At 31.1% G+C, this 22,637-nt stretch overlaps 1 protein-coding gene across 1 annotated transcript in view; it reads right to left on the bottom strand.

Moving 5' to 3' along the window:
• LOC115876549 overlaps positions 1–22,637 on the bottom strand; it is a 108,486-nt gene that overhangs the window by 57,456 nt on the left and 28,393 nt on the right. The window contains exon 4 of the mRNA XM_030892360.1: positions 996–1,129. Coding sequence (XP_030748220.1) covers positions 996–1,129 — 134 coding nt within the window. The remainder of the gene's footprint in view (positions 1–995; positions 1,130–22,637) is intronic.

Consider the following 22,637-nt stretch of genomic DNA (forward strand, 5'->3'; position numbering starts at 1 on the left):
TATCTCTACTCATAAACCAGAAACCCCATAAAATACACAAAAATGGGACATCCTGTACATCTAACAATCGCCAGTCGATATAAAAATGATTCACACACAGTAGTCTGAAAAATGGAAGAAAAAAACAATATTGTCTTCATATTTATGAAAAAATACATGTCCAGATTTATGTAATCGTAGCGACAAAAATAAAAAAAATAGAAAGAGTATGCATGATGCCTTTACAAAAATATCTGAAGAAATGGGGATTGACATCAACATTTAATTACTATGTCATATTTCATAGTTTCGATATAAATTACATAATAAACTTTACTCTATTGTTGACTCGCCTTGTACATTCATACTGATATACCTTGTACATGATACTGAAATATTCGGATTTATTAAAAAATATATATTATTAAAATTCGATTTTTATTTTTGACATGACAAAGAATTGCCGTTTTATAAAATAAAAATTATGCGCCTTTCGGATTTTTTAAAAATTTTAGAGTTTACTAGATATTTCATAAATATGTAGCTGCTATATTAAAAATATTTGGTGGTGTGTTGTTGCATAATCCACTAATTTCCAAGCATCGAATGGACGAAGGAAGGAAGCGAAGGGACGAAGGAACGAAGTGAAGTGACGAAGGAACGCGAGGAAGTAACGCGAGGAAGGGACGAAGGAGCGAAGTGTGAGTATGGGACTTTAGGCTTGCCTCATTGCGGGTACTATTTTCGTACTATATTTTATTATCGCTGTTTGCCTTCTGCTTTTCACGGACAAATTGATTTTTTTCGCCAACGGCGGTAACGTGTCTGTAATTTTTTCGATGTCTCAAGTAATTATTATAACCCTATTTATATCTAAAATGATATATGAAAATTTAGATATATTATAAAAACACATTTTTAAGACGAGCTTAAATAACAAATTCGTAATGCGGTTATCCCTATCTCCACTCCCGATATAATTTATAGCAAGTTTGAAATCTGTTACCAGTACTTACCACGATATTATTTAATATAAAGGTAAGGGTGGCAGCTGGTCTGGATTGCGGCGAACTACAGTATGCTTTCAACACATCGCCGACCTCGTAGAAACTTTTATCCGCCGTTAGACTTGGAGGACTCTTTGGCAAAACTGTAACAAAGTGTATAATTTATTATATTGTACAGAAGTTGGCGCAACTTTTCTTTCACACACTCGATTTTTGGGAGAGCTCGGATTGTATCACTATAGAAAAATATCTAATATATGTCGCCATTTCTCGAGCATAACTATTTTAGGTTTTCCGAACAAACTTTGACAATATTTATTTCATTTGTGTTTTTTCTTTTCTAGTTTTATTTTTCATTTCAGCTTTGCTAAAGATATTGTATCGATGTCTAAACACTTTTTAGATAAATAAGGTCTACGCCTTTGTAGCGGGTTCATTTCTGAAAAAAAATTGTAGGTTTTTGCCAGTAGAAGACAATCTATATCATTACAAAACATGCACATTTCAAAAATATACACCATTTCTTTTTTATTAATAATTTATAATTACATTTATTATACTATTTTAAAATTGAAAAAGATTGTAACGATTGCAGAAATCCAACGGTGTATATTTTCTAAAAAAATTGTGTTTGGCAATTTGTAAATATAAGGTACAAAGGCGTTAAAGTTGTACAAAAGTATACAACTTTGACGCCTTTGAAACCTCAAATCAACCTTGTCACGAATTCGCCTATTAGGTTGTGTATCTTCCCAATTAATTCAACACTGATAAAAAAGATAGACTTGAACTAAAGTCGTCATCGTTCTTGAAAAAAAAATTTAGTGGCAAGAGAATTTAATTTAGCGTAAAAGAAAATATGTTCCCTGAAGAAAAACTCTCTTAACTCAGGAAAACCTGTTCTCTTGAAAAATTCGAAAATTTCTCTTGGATCTATTTTCATTCAACCAAGTGCCAGTTACTTTGTTTTAAGATAATAACAAAAATACGCTAGGAAGTACTTCATTCAAGAAACATGGCCATTTTTCCAATAGCTAAATACTCTTTTGATGAAAAATAATAACGACACGCAAAGACGATGACGAAGGATGGTATATACAATCAGTCGGCAGTCCGATCAGTCATATGTCGCATTTCATAGGTCGCACGGGTTTTGTTGCTTGGAATTTTCCACTTGGAATTCTGCATAATTTGCTTTTTAAACGCATATCATATAACAAATTAGTGATCGTTATTAACATGTATTTGTCATTTTTTATGGACAAATTTTCGGATATATGGATTCTTTAAAGGAGTTTCTGAAAAAATGGAAATTAGAGCATTTATTTGCTTTATTTGAAGGTAAGAGACATTTACCTAATACACCTGTTTAGATAATGCATAGAATAAGAATATAGGTATCGATTTTTTTATGCAAACAATTACAAAAATTTTAGAATTTCAAGTCGTCGTATTAAAAAATTCAAAATGTGACCAAAGCTTATAATTTTAATAATTTGTTTGCTTTACTTTGATTAATCGTGATGTAACATTTTTTTGTAATTTGTAGAGTGATGAACCACCCCAAAAAATTCCAAGGAGTGAAGAAGCAGAAATAACTACCTACTCTCGAGGAAAATAATATCACTTTACTTACTACAGACTAGGAAAACCTAAATTTATCAGAAAATAATATACCTCGTAATATGCCTGTATGCCTGTATATGATGTAGAGACTTCTCTTAGATCAAAATAAATTTTAGTTAAGTCAATGGTATTCGCTATTGGTTTAAGAAAAGTGTATCTTTAATCAAGAAATGTCCTTTTCAATCAAGAATTTTTGTTCTCTTGTAGCAAGAACTTCTTTGCATATTAATTTGGGGTCAAGAGTGAAATACTTTGGACAGATAGATTCTTCTATTCTCTAAAGTAATTTTTTAAAGCTTAAGAAAAGAGAGTTAATGCTTTGGGCAAAGAAACGTCGTTCTTGGCCCTATTGCAAAGCGCCAATATTTTGGGTCAAAGTCATATTCATTTCGAGAGGTAGATCCTTTTTTTCAGTGAATGAATGGTACTACTTAGTTTACTAAAACGCGAGATAACCCGAGATAACTCATTTGTATCCAAAATGGGACATTAATATGTACATCAAGTCACATAAGGACGTGACGACCGTATCATCGGGCCATTTAAAAAGTCATTTTACCTAGCGTAGAGTTTGAATAGAACGAGTATATTAGTATCAATAACCGATTTCAATTAAGCCCACTTGTATCGACAATGTGCTATTTTGCATCATTCTCGATATCTGAAATCGAACGCATAAGTTAATACCTGTTAAGTGTATATCGCACCATAAAAGTCGCAGAATAGCGGAATGGAATATTAAACAGGTAGCGATTGCAAAAAGTCTCATTAAGGGCAGGATTTGGCGAATATTAAACGTAGATAACGTATGCGAATATCGGCTGCGATGCAGAATTCGTCTGCATAGACGCAAGTGATTTTAATAATGGATACGGCACTTTTCTGCTGTAATTTTCCATTTTTAATTGAAATTTGAGTTACTTTTGTGTAAAATTACCATTATGGAATTTACTTTTTAATATCTTCAAATATTTAACGTACTTTTAATACAGTTTCAGAAATTTCATCACTTTAACCTTAGGATACACATGTTCGACGCTTGGAACTCTATGTTTATCTACCACCGGAGAAGACGTACATTATCTTAGCAGTTGAAAACCGGAGTGGTTTAAGTCAAAAAATGTATTTTTGAGATATGTGGCTTCAAAGTTTATATAATATATATAATATATATATATATATATATATATATATATATATATATATATATATATATATATATATATATATATATATATATATATATATATATATATATATATATATATATATATATATATAATGATACATAATTAACATAAAGATGATACATAATTACCATAATGATGATACATAATTACCATAATGATGATACATAATTAACATGACGATGATACATAATTAACATAATGATACATAATTATCATAATGATGATACATAATTAACATAACGATGATACATAATTAGCATAATGGTGATACATAATTAACATAATGATGATACATAATTACCATAATGATGATACATAATTAACATAACGATGATACATAATTAACATAATTATGATACATAATTACCATAATGATGACACATAATTAACATAACGATGATACATAATTAGCATAATGATGATACATAATTAACATAATGATGATACATAATTACTATAATGATGATACATAATTACCATAATGATGATACATAATAAATCATAAACTATCTGAATTGTCTCCAAGAATTTAAGTATTCTCTTCTATAATCATACCAATGGTATGCTGCTCCACTTAAATGAGAACGCGCAGTTTCCAACATAAATGCTGGAGGCCAGTTATGCAGTTGTGCGGCACTTTCTATACTCTCTAACCAAAATTTACTTTTCTTCAAATCAATACCGTCGAAAAATGGAATGGATTTCGAAAAATCAGGCATAATATTATAATTTGGAATATCCCGTTTTTGATTTTGACGGTCGTTCATCATTTGCAGTATAATGGCATTTTGTTGGATTATAGCCTGCATCGTATTCAATACAGCATTTAAATTCACAGGCTCACCCTGTCGTGTCTGTGTATTATTACTAATAGGCAGCTCTACTTGACTTCGGTAAAATTTTCAAAATTTGATTCCAGTACAGGATTTGGGCTAATTTCACTATCCTGTTCACTCATACTTCTCATAAAAGAACGTCGGACGATTATCCCACTTCTGAATTTGTTATCTCCTTTACAAAATTCCTTTTGAAATAAATTCAATTTAAATATTTAAACTTCTGACGACTTTATTACTAAAACGTTAATATAATATTATCACCTGTAAACAAACAATCTACGAATAGAGATCGATTGTTATATATCTCTAACACATAAGATATTAACATTGTAACTTTGATTTTGTAACAAAATGGGACCAACTTAAATTTTCTAATAAAAGTAGATGGTATTTTATGTCTATTTTGTATTTTTGAGTTTTTTGACTTGGACCATTCTGGCTTTCAATTGATTGATACTATTCGTGCATAATCTAAAATACGTCTTCCTCTAAATAAAAAAATATATTTAAAAAAAAATGTAATTACGTCTTAAAATGTTAATAAGAAAGTTAACAATACCGTGCTGGCAACTGTTATTTTTGGGTCTAAAGAGATAAAAAAACCTAGATAAAATCATTAGACATGTTTCTGAGCATCTGAAATGGAATTATAAGGATATCGTTAGGGTGTCATTTTTTTTATAACGAGAAAACGTCAGTAATCGCGATAATTTAAAAATTCAACTTTTTAAAAGATCGGATATTTTACAATATGTTTACATAAGAAAAATTCGATAAGGTTGTTTTTTCCATTCAAAAATTGTAAACAATCCATCCATTTACTTTTAGAGCATAGAAATTTTTAGCAATCGTGTAATTTTTTTATTGATGAAAATTTTCACATACTGTCTACAAAGAAAATACAGCAGAAATATTAACAAAGTTCTTGAAAAAACTACAATCTATTATTTCTAATAGATTTCCAGATATCGATTTTTGAATTCAGAGTTCTAATAGCGCGACCACTATCGAACACCAACACAATTCCACTTATTTTTACCAAAAATGCAAGTGTTTCTAGCTTGCACTTAAAAAAATTCAAGCTATAGGGAAAATTACAACGATTCGTTAATAAATAAACAAATTAAGTATCACGAGACGTAATTAAATCGTGAAGCTGAACGAATGATGTAAACCTTTCCCTAGAACTTTAAGTACTGACAGAGGTACTGATTGGGTCGGCCGCTCGACTACGACAAATCTGCTACATCCACTTCCACGTCTCTTAGCAATATGTGCACAGTTTCTCGGTTTATTTCATGTGTTTGGCAACGTGTTTACTGTTCCCTCTTTGTTCGGTACATTATAAAATGCATTGTACTCTCCTTACATACGGAAATCTCGACCCAAGACTAAGCTTTGCCAGCCCTTAGTATAAAGGTTTAATAAGTTAAGAAATATATCTGATATCAGAATTATCAAAAACACCCTGTTAAGCTTCTTCATACGGCAGATTATAATTCTTTGGGGAAATAATGTTTTAATAAGACTAATGCTAACTAGTTTTATTATTTTAGTTATAATAAAAAAGATAAACATAAAAAAACATAAAAGGTAAACATTTGAAATATGATATTTCTTTTCTGTTTTTAAGCAATAAATTCTTGACTTATTCTCTTACAGTACTTTACTAATTAAACTTCTAGTTATATTAATTTGAACCTAAACAAATTACAATTTAGTGCCTATTTATATTCATAAATAATTTGTATTTTACTGTGCTTTATATTCGTTATGCAAATTTACGTAACAAATTGCCCAAAATTTAGCACCAAAGTTGCCCTCCAATGTAATAAATAGTTTTTACCGTTTCGTACTAGAACACACATGTCCGCCACATTTATTACCTGACCAACACCTTGACTGGCATATTTGCATGTCATTCTGCACGAAGTTATTACATTTTATTAAATTAATGTAGGGTGTGTACATACCGGGGTTTTATATATCTTTTTATGCTGATTATACATCATACATGTTCTAGGATTACTTACCCTTAATTGGATTATTATTAAATAGGTCAAACCGAAGAAGTATCTTTTGACAGTATAAGTAGATATTTGCGTGTATCTACAATTAGACATTTTTTAACTTTTTACTGTGATACCCTAGCGTAAAATATTTTAAAAATATCATGATCGTCATTTTCAGCTTATTCAATCATTTCCAATTTATGGTGTAGCCTCCTTCACATATTACCCCAGTCAAAATAGACATTTCAATTAACAATAATTCGCATAGAGCTGAAAATTGGTACAGTCAAAAGTCAAACATATGTTTTTTTGCTTTTTTCTCCTAAACGGTAAGCGCTACCGCAAAAGGAAATAAATGTTGTAAACCATTAAATTTTCTACAATAATGGTTCTTATACTTTTTTCTTACGAACCACCATTCCAGAGATATGGCGATTTCAAAAATAGAAAAACTCGTATTTTTCATAATATGCACACTGCACATATTTCCGCACCACCTGTGAGGTAGTGAACATTCTACACAATAAGTTTCCAACGATAACTGGAAATGAATTTAGGCCGCCCGAGGCCAACTCAGGCCAACTCAGGCACGTCCACCTTTCCAATTGCCACGTGGTTATCTATAATTAGGATACACTAGCCGGGTCTGGATTGGCAAGCCGTCTGGAACTTGTTTACCAACTAATACAAGACAACCAACCATCCACATTACTCATGACTTTGTATATATAAATTCGGGTCAGAACGTCCTACGACGTTGTCCGATGCCTAACTTCCACCCTGTGCGATTTTCTCATTGATCTTCGGTCAGATTTTTCTCGCTCATCGACCTTCTTATTCCTTCCATCCATGTTTTCTTGGGACGTCCTCTCTTTCGTTTACCAGGTGGTATCCAATGAATGACTTGTTTTGGAATTCTTTCATTGTGCATTCTCTGAACGTGGACGTACCATATTAATTGTTTTTGTTCTATATCATTTACTATTGTTCCCTCTATTCCCATCTGTTGTCTAATGTCTTATCCCTCCGTGAAATTCTCATTGCTCTTCTAATCGCGTCCATTTCTGTTGTCTCTAATTTCCTTTTATTCCTTTCAGTGAGTCGCCATGTTTCACATCCATAGAGTAATATGCTTTTAACTAGTGTCTCGTATATATTATATTTCCTGTTTTTTGTAATTTCAGTGCTACATAGAATGCCATTTATGCATCTGATAACTCTTCGTGCCTGTATTACTCTGTTGTTTATTTCTCTATCGTCTGTTCCATCTCCTGTAAATATCGATCCCCGGTACCTGTAATCTTCACATGTCCTAATTTCCATATTATTGTCTAAAATAAGATTTTCTGTATTAGCTCCAATTGGAAGGTATTTTGTTTTTTGTGTATTTACTGTGAGACCCCATTTAGCATATTCTTCAATTATTTTCCGCACCATATATTCCATGTCATCTTTGTCGTTTGCAATTATGGCCTGGTCGTCTGCAAATTGCAAGGTGTATAGGCATATGTCATTTAGTTCTATACCCAATCCGTTAGATTTTCTTTTCCATAGATGTAAGGCCTTGGCAATATAAATTTTAAATAGTGTTGGGGATATACAGCAACCCTGTCGGAGCCCTTGATAGTGATAGAAATTTCCTCTGAGAGACCGTTGACCGTTTTTATTTGTGATTTTCCTCCATGGTAAAAATTTTGTACAGCTTTTATCAGAGCTGCGTTAATTCTTGATTCGTGCAATACTTCCCATAATTTTATTATTGGCACTGTATCATATGCTTTTTGTAGATCGATGAATGTTATATGAACTTCCTGGTTCATTGCAGATTTCTTCTCGATGATCTGTTTCAATGCAAAGATATTATCTGTACATGATCTTCCGCTTCTGAAACCATTCTGCTCTTCTTCGTAGCTGGAGTATTCCTCGTCAATTAAGTTCCTCAGTATCCTTCCATAGAGGCGACTCATAGTGCTGGTGACCGAAATTCCCCTGTAGTTATTGGGATCCTTCCTTGAGCCCTTTTTATATATAGAGGAGATATATGCTTTTTTCAACTGTTCAGGTACTGGATGACCATTTAAGCACTGGTTAACTCTGCTTGTTAACATTCTAAACAGTTTTTTGCTTCCAGATTTTATGAGTTCCGCATATACTCCCTCTGGGCCACATGCTCTTCCATTCTTTAAAGACATTATAGCGGTCTTTATTTTGTTGGTATCCACGTAGATTTCCTCTCCTTCAATGTTTATTTCTAGCTGTGGCGGTTCTTGATGCTCAGGTCTGTTCTCGGACAACAATTTGGAATAATGACTTTTGAATTTGACTTTTTTATTTGAATAATGACTTTTGAACTCATGACTTTGTCATTTGGCTTATTTTGGCATAAATAATAAGGATGCGTCAAGATAAGATATCATGAACATACACTTCCCCAATAAATTAACGCACCACAAAAAATAACCAAAAGTTTAAGTTAAGTTTTTGTCAAAACCACTTATCCGATTTGGACGATTTTTTTTTTGAATGATAGGTTATTCTTTCCACAATGTTGCTATACTAACTGTATTTTGATAGGAACCCTTTTTATACTAATACCGGGTGTAGCAATTATAAACGTGTTTTTTTTTCATAAAATTTGTGACACCCTGTAGAGTTGATCAGTTACAGTATCAAGTTAAAATTGAAATCACATTTTAACCTTATCTTTTTTTACAGTTTGTTTTTTTATTTACTCCATTATCTTCCTTATTACACGAGAAACAACATTTTATACGATGGCATGATTTAATATTGGTTTTAATTAACATTTTTCCATTTTACTCACTAAATTAAGTAGCAGGCTATGGAAAAACACTGCTTAAAATTTCCGTGTAAACAAACTGACTTAGTATGCCATTCAAAACATATTTAATTATCCTAAACAAATCTTGTAAAAGAAAAACAAAATGCAGAAATTTTAAAAGATAAATTCAGATTGCTGAAAATTTTAAACTAGGACTCGAAATAGTTCACTCGAAGAAACTTAATTTAGTGTAAGGAAATTAAAATACAAATACGCAAAGTAATAGAAAATAAGTAAGTAAAGGGCTTCTAGAATAATTCAAACTACGGGCGAATCTCTGAAGTAATTGATTTTCTTTGCCCGTCTTCGCCAAAATAAGCTTAGCTTTAAATTTGAAAAGGCTTAGATAGCACCGATTAGCTAGTAAGTGCTTAATTTCAACAAATCTAATTTCAAGGTTTGTTCAGGATTTACAGAGCTTGAATGTAGCTTAGAGATAGGTCATATTAAGAATTTAATAAAATTATATAAGGATTCTTGCCACTTAACTGCTTATATATAAATTTAATTCTACTCTGTGTTTGTCATAATGTGGACCAACCTGCTCTCACTACCGGTTTCGGAGCCCTACTCCATCATCAGGTGAGCTTGGGCAGATCCACAAAATGACAACCACAGCGCAGAGATAGTTAATTCCGACTTGTCGGAAAGCGTCGTTTAGATATTAAGTCCCGAACGGGAGATAGCGGCCTGCGTGTAATGGTAGTACTTTCGTACCATCGGGGCGCAACTATCGATAGTAAAAGGATGGTATATGGTTTATTTGAAATTGTAACATGCGGTTCATAACGACAATTTAATTCAAAATAGCAAGTGTGTGGTATCAAATTATTCGTAAAAAATGCTTTTTCTAAATATGCTAATGAGCCACCCTCGTTCCATTTGAAAAAATTGAGATATGATTAAAAATACGATTTGGGCATCTTTTAAATGGCCAGGATAAGACACTAAAACCATTAGACGATCAAATCTATTTTTCCAAGGCTCCTTGATTAAAAATTAGTGTTTTTAACACAGCCATGGCACTCTAGCATTTTCTAAAGTTTTTCAAAGTTTCTAAAAATGCTCTATGACTAGTTCCTATAAAATATATTTTATGTATATATAATATTTTCAAAAATCAATTTGGCAAAAATAGGCGTAGACGTGACTTAAACAGATATTTGGAGTTTCTTTAAAAGTGGTACAATATTTAAGTTGATACTTCATTGTGGGCAACCCGGACTTCCGATCAATTTATGTTCTGCTACTTGAACCACACGTGGTGCATTACTCGACTTTCTTGTTTTATTTCTTTGCTCGTGATTCTTTGATCGTTAAGTCGCACATTTGGAGAATGTTTTGTCTCTAAAATAAAAGGCTCTCCGCTGCATATTGAAAACTCCGTTCATATTGGAACTCTGCAGCTTGTTGCTGCAGCTATAATAATAATTGTTGATGAAGCAATCATAAAACCACACAATCCGTACATTAGTAGGGATAAAATTCGATGTGGAGGAAGTGAACAGATTTTGATGTTTTCAATAAGAGAGTACACAATATTCTAATAAGTTATTATGTTTATTAATTAAAATTAAAATGGCAATTCTGATCTAATAATAGCATTAGATCATTAAAAATTGCTTTAAAAAATAACCCAGTTAGTATGCTGCCGCTATTCAAAACATATTTAACTATCCCAAACAAATATTATAAACAAAAACAAAATGCAAAAGTTTTAGAAGATAAATTTAGTTTTCTGTAGAATCTAAACCAGTATTCGAAAGAGTTCACTAGAAGGAACTTAATTTAGCGTAAGAAAATTAAAATATAACTTCTCAAAGTAATAGAAAATAAGCAAGTAAAGAATAATTCAAACTACCGACGAAACCCTGAAGTAATTGATTTTCTTTGCGGGTCTTCTCCATAACGAGCTCAGCTTTAAATTCGAATAGGCTTATATTAATCTGTGCTAGTAAGTACTTAATTTTAACAGATCTAATTTTAACGTTTGCTCTAGATTTACCGAGCTTGAAAGTACTTAAGGAATAAGTCATAGTGAGGACTTATAACTTTTTTCTTGATAAAGGTTCTAATTATGATGTTTAATTATTCCATATTATATTATTGTATATATCAATAATATGAAACTTTTCCTCAATATTTTTTTAGAATTTTCACAACTATAATGTATCCAGTGCTAGCTCAATTTAATGAGTTTAATTGTAATTTGCATCTCAATTTTAATTTATTGTTATCTTTGGTCAGACAATTTTGTATATGTGCATTTTGTAATATCACATTTTTTTGTATTCAATTGCCTACTTTATCTGGCGTAGGTTGTTTACGTTATAGGATAAATAAATAAACAAATTCAAATCTTGTGTAAAATAAATATTTCTTAAAATGTACACAATAACTTTTAAAATCAGATTTTAATAAATCTATACATTATTAATGTGTTTTTTAAGGATACAAAAAAAAAGAAAATTAATTAACATATTTTATAATGTATCGAATATTAAATTGAAGCACTTTTGTTACATTTAAATAAAATAAGCTAAAATAATACTGATTAATATTAATTAGGTTCAATGTACTAATAAAAGTTATAAACGTGCTATATGAATTTTAACTGGTTTAATAACGTATATAAAAAATAACTTTTAAATTTCAACCACGAAAATATTTTAAAGCCACCGGGAAAAAATATTTTTGTTTGAATTTTAAATCATTATACCCACCCAATTTTTTTCCAATATATTGTTTTTCTTTAAAAATTTCGATAAAAATGAAAAGCGAGCTAAAATAATTGAAATATTCTGATTTTGAATATTTGGCTGGCAATAAATTTACAACATAAGAATATTTATCAGCTGTTATAACAAGCTCTATAGGAAACCAAAAAGTAGATAGTATGATTTAATTTTAAACAGATTTCCTATAATACGTGAGACCAATTAAAATGATTTAAGAAATAAATGAACATTTTCTTAATTAATATTTGAATAATGGCACATTAAAATAAACAAGACTAAATAAAAGTGACAAGACGCCGACATCGATAACGCGATGAGCAGTTTTAAATAATTATGTTATTCCGAGTTATTATTACATACGTGTTTTACAATTATTGTAATACAGTAGCATTCCTTCAAATAAATTTTAATTTAAGTAGTGTTAATATAGTCATATTAATGATTATAGCCCGTATGATTTCTAAAATAAAAAAAATTAAGCGTGTTTTTATCAGAATTATTAAATGATTAAAAATAAGTAGAAATACTTAATATTTATTAACTTCGTAAGTGTTATATTTTAATATAATTAGGGACTATCTTAAGTTTAAATTATGGTAAACTTGTATGAGTTTCAATCATTTATATTTAAAATGCTAGGAAAGACAATATAGATTTTAGGCAATAAAACTCAAGGGGAGCCCAAGTAGCAAATTTTATTTTATAAAGGCTGTATAAACAGCTATATGATAATTTTTATGGGATACCTCAATTCGTATAACGTGCTATATGACCGTAATATGATAGCTTTACAACCAAAAAAGGCCCATTTTTATACCACCGTTTAGTAGTATAGAAGTTCTATAAAAAGGGTATACAACTCTTATGCAACTATTTTACACAGCGTTATATGACTATTATAAAACTAGTTTTATTGTGTATTACGTGGTCACATCTAAGAAACAGAACAATAAAAACATTTGATCATTTAGCAAGGTACAAGAGTATTTTATTTTTTACCGAAGAATATTAGGAGCAAATTATATTTTAAGCGTGTAGTAAAATGAATCTAGAGGATGTGGATTGTTAAAAAGGAGACTTTACTCGACAATGAAAATGGCGGGTAGAACCAGAAGGTACAACAAATATGTAATATAAAAAATCATTAATAGGGTTTGAAAAGTAGGGACAATTTTTGTTGCGCCGAAAATTTTACTGGTAGATTATAGGTATGTACTTGGCAAAAAATTAAAGCGCTTTAATTTCGATTAAGGTTTACATATAAATTTAAACAATAAAATAAAATAAAATTTTCAAAAATTCTTGTTTTTAATTTAAGTAAACACTTTATTACTGTATGTGGGAATCTTATCACAAAATAGTTCTCAAAAATAACATTTTACAATTTATTTTGATGTTTTTAATTTTGCTTCGTATAATGGCGGCCATAGGCCATACAAAAATGCTGCCTTAAACATGGCGAATTATAATGCAACCATTTTATTATAAATGAATCCCTTAAATAAGTCTTTGTTGTAAAATAAAACGGTATAGGATAAATATCTATCATTACGCAGAATTTTCAGGCACTATAGAACTATTTTGGACATATTGAGATTTGTGACAAATAGATGTTGCCAAATTTCATTAGATTAGTATTTAAACTAACAAACATGATCAGATTTTCATGGATTCATGCACGCAATGCATTTCATGCGTGCCCGACGAGTGAGCGGCAACCTAAGGACTTGGAAAAACAACAATAAAACAATACAAACATTACTACAGTAAAACTTTTACATCAACGTGGCAACAATGCTTTGAAGAAGCCAGACAACACGAGAGATTTTGGCTTTTGAGAACTCAGGGATTATTTGCCGTAATTTCGAGGAGTTTTTTCTTACATGCTCTTTATAACTACCACTGCGTTTGTTAACTTTTTTCCAACTTTGTCCAGAATTCATAATAGCTGTGATTGATTATACTCGTACGTAGATATTACTTTTGCAACAACAACAATAACAAAATAAATAACTAGGTATACCATTTAATTTAAAATGAGGTTATATTATACATTACCAGTTTTATAATGTAGATATTACAGCGAATTTATTTTTTTATTCACAATTTATTATATAACAACAACACCAGTTATATAGCCTTATATGATAATATAAGTGTATAGTATACCTGTATATATTGTATATAGTAATATATAACTGGTGTTGTATACAGCACCGTAGTTTAACGCAATAAAACATTCTATCATACAAGGTAATACAACTTTAATAAGACCAGTTTAAGTAACTATTATATGATCTTGTGACTATTAGTTATATGAATATTATAGAACTCTTACATGGTGGGTATAAGAGTCTAATAAAATAATATGTTTGTTATCGTATAGCATTGTCTTATTAAGTGTTATATCATACTAAAAGAAATTATCGTTTAATGCGTTATAGGATACGTTGTAAAAACCACTAGAAAATAGTTTAATATGACAACTTTTATTAAAAAACAGAATGGTCGAAACCAACGCTTAATAAAATCAAGCAGTCCTTAAGACAACGCTATTCGACTGTTATAAAATAATTCAATCCTTTTAGAATTTCTTTTTGCTACTTGGGAAGGACTGTGTAACTAGTAATTACAACTTAACAATTTTTTTTTTACTTGATATAAAAAACTTGAAACTCAGTATAACGATAAAAAATTCGCTATATGACGTATTACGTTGTTCAGTAAATTCAGCAATATTATTAGACAAGCCAAGCAAGTTATAGCAAGCTCCGTATTATTCGACAAGCTCTTTACTGTTAATCCTTGACGGCGTACAATAAATGACAAACGTTACGACGAGAAATTACATGTCACGCCAATAATTGCGGTAAAGATCAAGGAACATAATTTATAGATAACATGTCTCTATAATTAAAGCCCCGGTTTGTAAGCCAATAAATCTGTCATCTATCGGGAGCGTATCGTTGACCAACAGATTATTATTTTAGTTTTCTATTTGTTGGATTAATAGAGTTATGAAGTTTGATAATTGGAAACTAAAATTTTAACTCATATTTTAATCTAGGCACCTTGTACTTAAAGTCTTTTGGAGGAAAGATTTGAAGTAGTTCTCATTTCTTCTACTTATTTATTATGTTTTTTAGGGCGCCGAATTCGAATCTGATGTTTGCTAACAAAATTTCGTGACGGAATATGTTAAAAAAGAGAGAAACGAAGAAAAATGCAAAAAAGTCGAAAAAAAACTGGATTTTTTGCGTTTTTATGTTTATAACTTTAAAAATATCAACTTTTCGTGAATGATCTTTCTATTCAAAATTAATGTAAATTTAGTTTCCTATAATTTTTGTTAATTAAATTTTTTTCTTTGAAGAACTTTTCGGACTCAATAGCCAGTTGAAAATTAGAGTTTTTTTTGTTGTCTCCGCTAAAACCTACTTTTTGTTCTTCAATACACTTGTAGAATGTAGAATGTTTAGGAGGGGAGTTAATAACCGCGATCTTACAGATCTATTGTGTGTTCCCCTTTCTTGAGTTATAAAGAGTTATAACTCATCATACATTCTCAGGACTTACAAAGCCAGTATCTGAGACAGCTCCACAGAGGCCAGCTCTCCATCATCGACATCAGCCGTACCAAAGTTCATGGCACGAATGGTCGTCGTCTCGGCGCACTCAGTGATAAGGTGTTCTGGTTTTCCCATTTTCCGCACAGAATCTGCATTCGCCGCTGTTTCTCAGCTTCAGCCTACTGAGGTGTTCGTTGAGGAGACAGTGTCCTGTTAGAAACACCGTGACAATCCCAACAAGATTGTTTTTACTTAAATCAAGGAAAACCTTTAATTTTTCTCGGTAGTAAGTTTTGAGGAACTTTTTCGAGTGTCTTTGACCGTTGGAGGACACCCATTCCAAGTTACGGAGGGAGTCTTCCAGATTCTTCAGCTCCGCTTCCAGTTGGTTCCCGTTAGGAAAGCAGAACGGTTCTGGTCCAGTTAGAGTAGTGTTCGCTCCTTTCCTAGCTAGATCATTTGCTTTTTCATTGCCTTCTATCCCTTGGTGAGCAGGCACCCAGAGTAGGAGGACTTTATTTTCTTTGCCTAACTTGTTGAGCTTCTCTAGGCATTCTTTGACCAACTTCGAATTGATGGTTACTGAGTTGATCGCGTTTAGTGCTGCTTGGTGGCAATTTTTTGTTTTCGATAGTTCCTATCTAAGATAAATTGTACGCCTCTTTCGATAGCGTAAATTTCTGCCTGAAGGATACTGCGGTAGGTGCCCATTGGTTCGGAGTATTCAGTTTTCGGCCCAAATACTCCTATCCCTGTCCCTGCTTTGGTTTTGGAAGCATCAGTATACCACGTTATGGAATTGTCTTTTATATGATGAGTAAGGCGTTTCTTCCTTCCAATCCTTTTTGATTGAGATCGGCCTATGTAGCCCCATATAAAGAATATCTTCTTTCTAAAAGTAGAAAAAGGTATCTAAAACAGACTAAAACCAGACAGGTATCTAAACACTATATACTTTTTCTTACAGCCGACACAGCTTATGTTCTGATACTGATATTAATCCTTAAATTAGATCCTTCACGCAATAAATAAGTGTGACACAACTTCGAAAATGTTTAATTAAGACAAATTAAATTGTTTGTAAAGTTTTACATAAAAGTAATGACTTGAAATCCGTCATTAATGTTTTTAAAGATTCCAAAGCAAACTAGAACGATATTGCTGAAGTTGGGGAAACTTTTTTCTAATAGATCTCTATAGTAAACAGCTACATAGAAATCAGGCTGCACTGAACGATTTTGAAGTACAGACAATACATAACATCTTCGTCTATAAAAATATTACATAATATTGCTTCACTGCGCAATAACATTTACTAAGAGTTTTCTTTCAAGTGCAGGAGGGTCTATCCAACCAAACCACATATAATGAGCAAAGATAAATCCAAACGAGTGGGAGTGTAAAAGCACATGAAAAGATGTTGTTCAAATGCTATCCACTTTAAAGTCGATACCAGGATCTATAATGTAGTATTCTTGTAAATGTAAGAAAGGCTGTCAACGTAATTGTTAACGTACGAGGGCAGGAGAACTGTAAACAACAACATTATAAATTTATTATGCTGTATGGATGTAATATTATAACAGTAGTCTTAAGTGAAAAAAATACTAGATCCGTCACGAAATTTTGTGAGAAAACATCAGATTCGGCTTCAGTGCCCCATAAAACGTAAAGAACAAAATATTTATTTAATTTACAGGGAATGTAATGTAAGTATTTATTATTTTATCAAGAAAAATGAAGCAGTAATTCAGCAGTATCTGCTGGCGGATATGTTAAGGTGCGTATTCATTATCCGCACGAACGAACGAACGAACGAACGAATGTTCGCTAGTGGTATGGACGGGGACCGCACGATAGGACCGGACGAGAAGACTGGAGGCATTTGTTGGCGAACGCCTTTGATGTACCGACTCGAAACGGATGGTCGAGCGAACGAACGAACGAACGGCCGCATGCGTTCGGTCCCCGTCTAAATATACCGCACTTTCATTCGTTCGTTCGTTCGTTCGTTCGGATAATGAATACGCACCTTTACTAGTGATTTTATTTTGTAAGAAGTATTTCATGTGGCCGCGCACAGTTAGCCTGGGCCAAGATGTCAAGAAAAAAAATATATAAACTTTGAGTACTTTATTTTTTAAATGCCGATACCACTGGCTTCAAAAAAATATAAAAATTAAAATCGCCGACGTACAATTGGGGTCTCTACACAAATTTAAAAAAAAAACTTTTTCAACCAAAGTAAAAAGCGCGTAAAAAGTTTTGTTAATAATAAATAACGACCATCATCAGCAAAAGTTATGCTTACTGTTGCCCCCCTCCCTGTTTCTAAATCCAGGAGGTTGGGTCTCTGTACAAATTTAAATAAAAATAGACTTTAATCTAATGGAAAAGGCAAAAACATTTTTTTTTTCTAATATTTTAGTGATAAAATTTTACTTTATGATCATAAGTATTAGTAAACAAGTAAAACTAAAAACTAGCAATTAAACACAAACTGAATCTAGACTAAAAAGGAAGAAAACAATTAGGTACTAGTTATAAGTAAATAAATAAATTTTAAACATGGTTACTGTAGTAGGAAGCAACACTCCTAAGGAGATTTTTTGATAGTTTTTTTTATCTCGGATTTAAATTAAAGTTTTTTGAGAACAACTTAAAAGAATGATGCACCTGCTCTGAGGGTTACTCAGAGTAAAATCCCAATGCTTTCTGTGAAATGCTAACAAAATTCACTATATGGAGAACAACAGCGTGAATTTTTGGAGTAAAACTGATTTCCGTATCTCTTATTTTGTCGGAAAATTTAAGTATACCTATAGGCTTCGTAATTGGTATCAATATATTTTGCAAAAGAGCTGGCTACCACATTGAAGGCACAAAATACCTCTATGTATTTGTTGTCTAAAAAAAATTAGCAAAGGGCTTAGTGTCCAAATAACAATAAGAAAATAAAGTTTTGTTACAAAGTAAGTTAATTACAGTCATACCAGGATCTAGTGCTTTAAGGACGTCAACTTTTTTAAACAAGTTTCTGGCATTATTTCCATTAAATCTACTGTAATGGTCTAATTGTATCCCAGAACTTCTTAGCCAGCTTTCAGCAATTTTTATAAATGTTTTTAATTTTTGCTCAGACCTAGGTCTACCAACAACAGATTTTGTTATTGGATACACTGGTGATCGCGTATTGTTTACTTTAGTTCTGGGATTAGGCCTAAACCTGGCAACTTCACATATTTTACAGCTACATAAATTCTCCTTTCGTTGTATTCTGACCTTAAATTTTTTGTAGTCCACAATTTTAGTCAGTTTTTGTTTATTTAATTTTGTATAGCAGCTGCCACACACAACATTACGCAAGCAATTGTCATCAATGCTGTAATTTGGCGATATATCCATTATTAAACCAAACAATTTACCTGTAATATTTTAACATGTAGCATTGTTAAAACATGTATAACATAGAGCAGATCGCCACTCTTTATAGGACCGTTTTTGACAAAATGTAACAGACGATGCAAAACTAAATAAAACTGAACTTTTGACAGAAAATTGTGTAGTCAACTGTTTCGTGCCAATTTGTTTACGTTTGGCCGCATAGCCTACTTTGGTTAATATCTTTAATTTTCACACTAAAAGTAAAATATTATATAAAAATTGAAGAATAGACCTAAAATAAGTATTAAAAATCTATTAAATTTATTCACCAGTGTGTTCCTTTCAAAATAATTACAAGAAATAACTTTTTTTGCTTTTGCCACTGGATAAAAAATTATATATTTTTTAAAGTTGTGTGAAGACCCAATCTCTTGTTTTCAAAAAAAGGGGGGCAACAGCGAAGGTTACGTTTAGGTGATAATGGTCCTAGAATATTCTTACCAAAACTTGTGCGCAGCTTTTAATATTGATTAAAAAAGTATATTTTTTGAAATTTGTGTAGAGACCCCAATTGTACGTCGGCGATTTTCATTTTAATATTTTTTTAAACCCAGAGGTATGAGCATTTGAAAAATATAACACTCAAACTTTATATATTTTTTTTCTTGGAATCTTGGCCCAGGCTAACTGTGGGCCTGAAGGGTTTATGCTCAAAGATATCCAAATAGGAATTTTCTTGACAAGCGTTCCTTTGAAAAACTACTTTTTCTATTTGGTAGAGCTGATAGTGAGGTATATGAAAAACCTATTAGGCAAAAACCTGTCATTGGAAGTGAAGAAAATGAATTTGCCTTAATTGGTTCTTTTATAGAAAATCTAATATATCTACAAATCATCGTAAAATAAATAAATAATAAATACTTATCAAACTATTATAGTTAAATTAAATAAAAGTAAACTGTTATAAATTTAAATAAAGTCCATAAATTAATGTCGATTTTGACAATAGCTACTAACTGTCACTAGCAAATTGTCATGGCGACACCAGTCATCTTGATTGCCAATTTATTGAAAAATCGCTTTTCATTCAAAATCTGAACCAGATAGGTATAGGAAACCCTAATATAGTTTGAAAGAGAATTTAAATCTACTTCGTCTTTTTTAAAAAAATACATAGTGTTGCATTCGAAATAACGAAGTTTTTATGTAAAATAAATATTTAAAATACACCAGCAATTTTTGACACCCCTGTATACATTTAAGAAAGTAATAAAGTTTTTATCTAGAAATAAAATATAGAAATATCTAGAAAAATGCATTTATAGACATTTTATTACTCTTAATGTTTTCATTTCCATATTTAGTTCGAGTTAAGTTGAAACCAGTGTACAAATAACACTTTCTGAAATTTGTCATAGTTCAATAGTATAATTAATTAAATAATCTATTAATATTGTATTTTTATATTTAAGTACATTTAATTAATCTAGTAATTTGTATTAAAAAGAAGGATTATCTTATATATTACAGCTGCAAATATATTGCGTTAAATAATACATTAATGTAATGAACATGCAAATTTAGCAATTAGTGTCCATCTGTGTAATAATAAAGTTAATTATAATGCAAATTGATAACAAACATATTTGAAAACTTAAATTATATACAGGGTATTTCAAAAACCTTCCTCACGTAAAAATAAGATTTATTTTTATTTTAACATCCGATTTCTTCTGTTTCGTAGCTACAGGGGAGTAGAGTCTTCGTGTCTGTTTCTATTTATTATAATTTTGTTCTAAGTGCTCTTAGTGAATCGAATGAAATTTTGAGGTTAAAAGTTACTTAAGTGCCACATTTTTTAATGATAAAAATGTGCGTCTATATTACTAACCTAACGTCCATAGTACGTACATTGTATATCCATAGTACGTACATTGTACGTACTTTTGATCATTTTACATCCAGTTTTGGTTCGGAACAAAACATAAAATATACGTACCTGGAATGTACGTACATGCGACGTACATAGTACGTACTTTACCACATCCCAGGGACGTACCGGGGACGTACAAAACGTTGGAAAATGTACGTATCTAGTACGTACATAGTACACACCTGTACATACTTGTACGTACCAGGGATTGACGTTCGTCCCAACATTACGTACCAGGTACGTACATAGTACGTACCGTGGCTGTATCGGTGGGATATCAATGGAATATTTTTCTAAAATAATATGCACGCCGCTGAGTTTTTTCTCTCATTAGAAAAATTATGTAGACCGTTTAATGGTCGATTAAAACTTCTTTTTTCGATTTTTGTCTTCTTGATGAGATAAAAGCAATTTTTTTAATATGACATAATTCAAGTCAAATAGCAACCTAATTTGTTTAATGTCACTGAATCCTTTTGTTATACAGGGTGCATTTACTAAATAAATTACTTACTAAAAAAATCTATCTTTGTAAAATCGCCTTCTTTAAGATTATTGTATTTGTAGGATTGCTGGGTTTTTTGGAAAAAACGAATTTTTTTGAAAATCAATTTTATTTTTTCCTGTCGTCACTTTTTAAAAAATCAAAAAGCTAATTGCATATTCTCATAGCCACTTTATTAGGGCTATCTGGCAGTATTTTTAGATTTTCAAATTAGCTGATAATTTGTGAGATACAGAGGCCGACTTAATTTTTTTAAATACGAACCTGCATTTTTTATTTCAGTTTTTCAAAGAACTCGGTCTCCTGAGTATAATGATATGCTACACTTTATGTGTATACAAAGGTATACACATATACTGTATACAGGGTTGTTCACCACATACGACACGGAGTATTGTAGCTAAATGATTAGATTTTTACAAATAGTAAGTTTTGGGTTCGTCGAAGGACTATTAGAGCTACAATTTAAAAATATTTTTACAAGATACAGAGTGTCCCAAATAAATATAAATATCAAAGTTGTATTTTTTTAAATTGAACACCCTGTATATTATTACATTTTTAGTTTCTACGATTAAAATAAAGCTAAGTTTGATTAAGGTTTATTACACTTAATCCTTACCGTTTTTAAAATATTTTCAATTTTGTGAAATTGCAGTAAAAACGTCAAGGCTTCATTTCTCCAAGGGTATCAAAGTATTTTAATACTAAATATTTACTGAAGTCTATTTATTGATCAGTTATTGTGCTGCAATAATAAAAATAATACTACCTCATACAGAGTGTCTAAAAATTTATTTTAAATTATTTCTAGCTTTAAACAGCAATAACTTGTTTAATTTAAATAGAACGCCTTGTATATTTTAGGAGAATCAGATGCACAATTTAATTGTCAATCAAATTGTATTATACCATTTTTTACCTATCCCTTCAAGTTTTCGTAGAAAATGCATTTTATTGTAATTTAGACCTCATTTATCAATCGTACCCATGGAATATTGATATTTTAGATG

This window comes from Sitophilus oryzae, unplaced genomic scaffold (assembly GCF_002938485.1).
Source record: "Sitophilus oryzae breed Bouriz unplaced genomic scaffold, Soryzae_2.0 scaffold_1436_pilon_pilon, whole genome shotgun sequence".
In the NCBI taxonomy this organism is placed as follows: Eukaryota; Metazoa; Arthropoda; class Insecta; order Coleoptera; family Curculionidae; genus Sitophilus; species Sitophilus oryzae.